This window comes from Photinus pyralis, unplaced genomic scaffold (assembly GCF_008802855.1).
Source record: "Photinus pyralis isolate 1611_PpyrPB1 unplaced genomic scaffold, Ppyr1.3 Ppyr1.4_LG6, whole genome shotgun sequence".
NCBI lineage: Eukaryota > Metazoa > Arthropoda > Insecta > Coleoptera > Lampyridae > Photinus > Photinus pyralis.
Genome location: NW_022170663.1, coordinates 46109198 through 46113952, shown reverse-complemented (window position 1 = coordinate 46113952; position 4755 = coordinate 46109198). Strand labels below are relative to the sequence as shown.

Below are 4755 nucleotides of genomic sequence, written 5' to 3'. Positions count from 1 at the left end.
CGACAACCATATTGGTCTTAAACTTTGGATCATTCTGAGCGAGTCTCAACTCAATAAAACTGTTTCGACTAATATTTTACTTGATAATAACATGGGCTGTTAATACAGTACATTGTCCCATGGGTAAGTTTCGCACCATTTCCCTCTTCAGTGAGGAACTTTATATCCGCACGATGCCGTAGTAATACCTACCTTAGCTAAATTTTAAAGCGCGAAGGGAGATAGTGCCGATAGTGGCAGACATCCATCGCAATAACAATCCGTTCTTCCAGTTACGAAAATTGTATCGCCCGGTTAGAGTAAAACAGATAAATAAAGGGGTCGAGTATTACTCGCATACGACTCGAGAATCTAAGTATAAAGTGTATTTGTCGCCTTAATAAAAGTTGTTAAATTCAATAGGCTCGGTATAAGAATGTTGTGGTTGAAAGAAGCAATGCACGGCGTTCTAAAATAACTAAGTGTCATTGCCGTAATAAGAAAAAGGTCATAGTTTCGCGAAATAAACATGATTTTACATGGAATTTACGAGTGTCGACCGTGTTGCAGTTCATAAATTCTTAGATCCAATGAATTAGTAGATTATCAACCAAATTCACCTTGACATCAGAAAGGCTGAAGCAGTTTTCAATTTGATAAAGAGATCTCTTCGAATCTGCGCGAGACAGAACAACCTACATTTTATGGGAAATTGTCCATTCTTACTTCACATAACACGTATATGAATAAATGTGATCGTTTATCATTAAGCAGTCTGCCTCGATTAGGAGTAGCAAGGAGTGTGAGAATTTTCCAAAAGTTTTTATAGTTCTTGAGATTCTTTTATCTTGAAATTTCGAAATTTTTATGGTAAAGTTAGGGGTTCTGGTTAGTAGTGGAATTGTAAGTATAAATAGGTGAGCATTCGGTGGAATTGAAAATTGTCCTTTTTGCATCTTTTAATGCATTAGAGCAACGTCAGAGCGGAGGCTTCCACGGCCAGAGTCACTATTATGCAAGCGACTTTCGGGATTATACTGTGACAATCTTAAACGAAAAGTCAACGTTTCGCTCACTTTCGTAAGGGGTTTCATCAGGACAAGAAACAATATAACAATAAAAAACGAAAATAGAAATATAAATATACATAGTTATTTTATTTTTGTTTTCATTTCATTTTTAATCCACTAGTTTAAGATGTAAGTTAATTGTTGTAGTAGATTCTTTAGTTTGGTGATAGATGCCATTTAAGCGGTATAGATTTCTTATAACAATAGTTCTTTACTTCGCCGATGGAGGTCGTGCGAATGATTTTCATGGTACTTCTAATTCTCTTCTTAAGTTTAGTATTGCGCGCAGTTGTATTTCTTTTACCTTCAGTGGAGGTCCTGCCTCCGCATTGATGACATGCAAATTTTTCTCTTGGCACGCCATTACTTTTACTGACTTCGGGTCTTACCTGTAAAGGGATTATTGTTTTGGCTGTCACCATATAATTTTTAGAGTGCTTTCTCTTGATACTTGCGGTTGTGCTCCATTAAAACGTTTTTGAGGATTTGTTTTTGCATATAAACAGTACGAGATATGCTAGATGATTACGCAGAATTTTTCTTGATATATTTGTTTAGGGTTTTATGTTCCCTCAAGCTTTCCTCAGTTTTCTCTCAAGTTTCTCATCGTTCTTTCTTTTGTATTACCTTTAATGTTGTATCTACTTGAATATTACTTACCACAGTACGTGAATGGCATCGGATTTTTACTTGAACTCGCCATCTTGTTTGGATTAGTATTGGCTCGCGTCACGCGATTGATGTTTCTACATTACCGACAAATTTCAGTGTCACTGTGTCAGACGTTAGAATTGCTTACGCAATATTGTATGTGCCGCGCTATTCACTACTTCTTTTATTTGTTTGTTGGTGTGTTGTCTGTTACATATTTGACAGAAAGCGCCCTTCTTGAGCTCAACAAGGCTGTTACCGCCTGTAGTTCAAAAGGTAATTTTTCGATGACTCCTTAATATAACGTTTGATTACATACTGGTATTCGATACAATCGAATTGTAATTACTACCTTTGTTAGAAGTTCGATTATAGCTCCGTTGTTTTCTGCGGAAGCCTGTTTTGATATTAATACTTTACGTGTTGGTCCCTTTCTTATTAAAAATTAATTTAAATTTAAATATTCACATTGCAGATCTATATATCACAGTGTCTTATTTGTAATATTTTGGGATCATTTATTAAATTACCCTCGATTGTGACGTCAATTATCGTTCTACCCCTATCAAGTAGTTTACTTCCTTAACTTATCAAGACCAGAACAAGGAACTTTTAGTCTGCCTTGTTTCTTCCTTTTGGTAAGTATTCTCTCCTCTCTTTTGAAAGAGGTGGAAAGTGGCGCTTATCCGGTTTACTCTTACTATATTTCTCTTTTTCTTTATTTGTGCTAGTGTACCAGAACCCCGATAGTCGCCCTGACCCACCTCTACTTTGCCTGAGCTTACCGTGTGCTTATCTCAAGGTAATTACCCAAAGTGAAAGTAACAGGATTTGGGAATGGTCTAGTAGGGCAGGAAGCAAACGAATTAACGATTAAAGACAACCGTCTGCGTTTTTCAGGCATAATAGAAGCTTAGGAAATTTTAGTACGAACTATTAAATTGAACAGAAGTTCCGATAGTTTTACAGTAGAATCAATTAATATCTAGAAGGAGATTAAGGGACTGTGCCTCTTATTACACCATAAAAGGAATTATTGTGCAACCAAAGGACGTTAAATGCGCGTATAAATGGGAGTCATACTCGGTCAAGGACAGATTAACTAAACGCTGGGTTATATTTCGCTACGAAAAAATTACCTGCGTCACAGCGAGGGCCAAAAGAGGATTACCTTGATTATTGTGTTCACACTCATTTCTAAAACCCGCAATGTGGTCAATAATTTTAGTTGGGGAAATAGTAGCGTTAGTCGATGTGCTATCCCAAGTTAAAGAAAAGGTAGCATCTTGTATTGTTACACACAATATATGCCATGATTCTATTGCAGAGTTTGTTATAGATCAAAAAAACGGTGCAACTCATTGAAAATGCGGAGAAAACGGTTGGGAAGCTGAACCTCCCGTATCTACAGGTAAAAAACCATTCAACCCTTAGTTGCGTGCATATTTTCTAGGTCGAGCTCTTTTCGTTGCAAGTCTACGTTGAAAATTTCAAATTTTGTATCTTCGGATGTTTTCCATTAGACTGGACACTTTTACATTCGGTAAGTGGGCGGTGAGTGCCGAACGATAATGAACACTTTTTTCAGATGGTGGCCGGCATCGCCACCTATTTAATTATTTTTCACCAGTTTAGTAACATGGAGGAAGCTCAACATCGGTGAAGATATAGCACTGTTAATTTAATATATTGCGAACGTGTGAGTGTTTGCAAAGAGCTAAACAAATCTAAGTAATAATAATAATGTGCCATGTATTACACTTTTAAAGCAACATAAAAAAATAATATACCAGAGATGAAAAGGAAACTATTTTGTATCCAGAAATCTAAGTTCAGAACATGTGTCACCTCTGCTCTACCGTTTAACCTTACACTGTATTCTCAAACTAGAATGTGTAACATATTACGTAATATGTGTTTTGTAACGGATATATATTACAATTTTACCTCATCTCCTCCGTTTTGTCTCCGTTAATCTTCCCATATCGTAATTAAATTGGGGGCGGTTCTGGTTATGCAATTATATTTATTTTTCTGTCCTGTAAAGAAAACCATGCAAGGCCAAAATGTGCACGACAAATATTCCGGCTAATTAATGCAGATACTGAAGTTATGGAAACATTCCTTGATAGCAAAACTAACATTGTCTCATTAAAATGAAAAGTTTCCGAAATACCAAACGTTATCACTTATTGATACAAATAGGTAGCTTAATTTTAAATACTAGAAATAATTTATGACATCAGTTACGAAACTAACAGTTGGAAGCCGAGTAGTATAAAAGCTGGAGGGAACCAAGTGTTTGTGTTATTCCAAATACCTAGCATCATGAGGTATCTAGTATTTGTAGTATGCGTTGCTTTGCAAATAATCAACTCCGAAAGTCAACAGTTACCTGGAAATGGTAAGCTTCTTCATTAAGACAAGTCGAGATCAAAAATTATTACTTTAGGCACGAATACACGCGATGAAAATGAAAATACAACCGACGCGATTAGATTTCTCGTTGGTGTGCTGAGATGCTTATTAGGGAGTGTTCGAGATATCGCGGTCCAAGACTTACCGCCAATCGTCACGGCACTAGGATCTGCGTTAAGTCGACTCAATCTGTGCACCGATGTTCCCATTGTCAACCGGGACAGGGGCGAACTAATACAACTGTTGCGATGCCTGATAGACAGATTAGGAACGGTATCGCGTGAGGACCTTGTCAAAATTGTCCGGGAACTGGATCCGATCTTAAACAAACTCTCAGTTGGCTTGAGTTGTGTTCAACACCGTTTAAACTCCCTTTGTGGCACTGGCAGCAGATGTGTTTTGCAACTACTCGGTCTTTCTTGTACCACACTGTCTCTACTGGAGGTAGTTAACGCTATCCTTTCTGGAACTGTGCGATTGGTGTGTTCCCTAAATTTAGTATAAGTGTAGCCCGGCAATAGAATCGATTTGATGTGACATTTTGCTACTGTTTAAATGGTAATCTGCTGCCTACAATGTGTCATGGTGCTGGATAAAAATGTGTTTTAACAAATATATACACATTTCCTTACTGCAA

General features: G+C 37.1%; 1 protein-coding gene across 1 annotated transcript; it reads left to right on the top strand.

Moving 5' to 3' along the window:
- The first annotated feature begins 3966 nt into the window (after positions 1-3966).
- LOC116174154 lies at positions 3967-4755 on the top strand. The gene is made up of 2 exons (XM_031491976.1): positions 3967-4104; positions 4153-4755. The coding sequence occupies exons 1-2, from the start codon at positions 4029-4031 to the stop codon at positions 4620-4622; spliced, it is 546 nt and encodes a 181-aa protein (XP_031347836.1). The 5' UTR covers positions 3967-4028; the 3' UTR covers positions 4623-4755.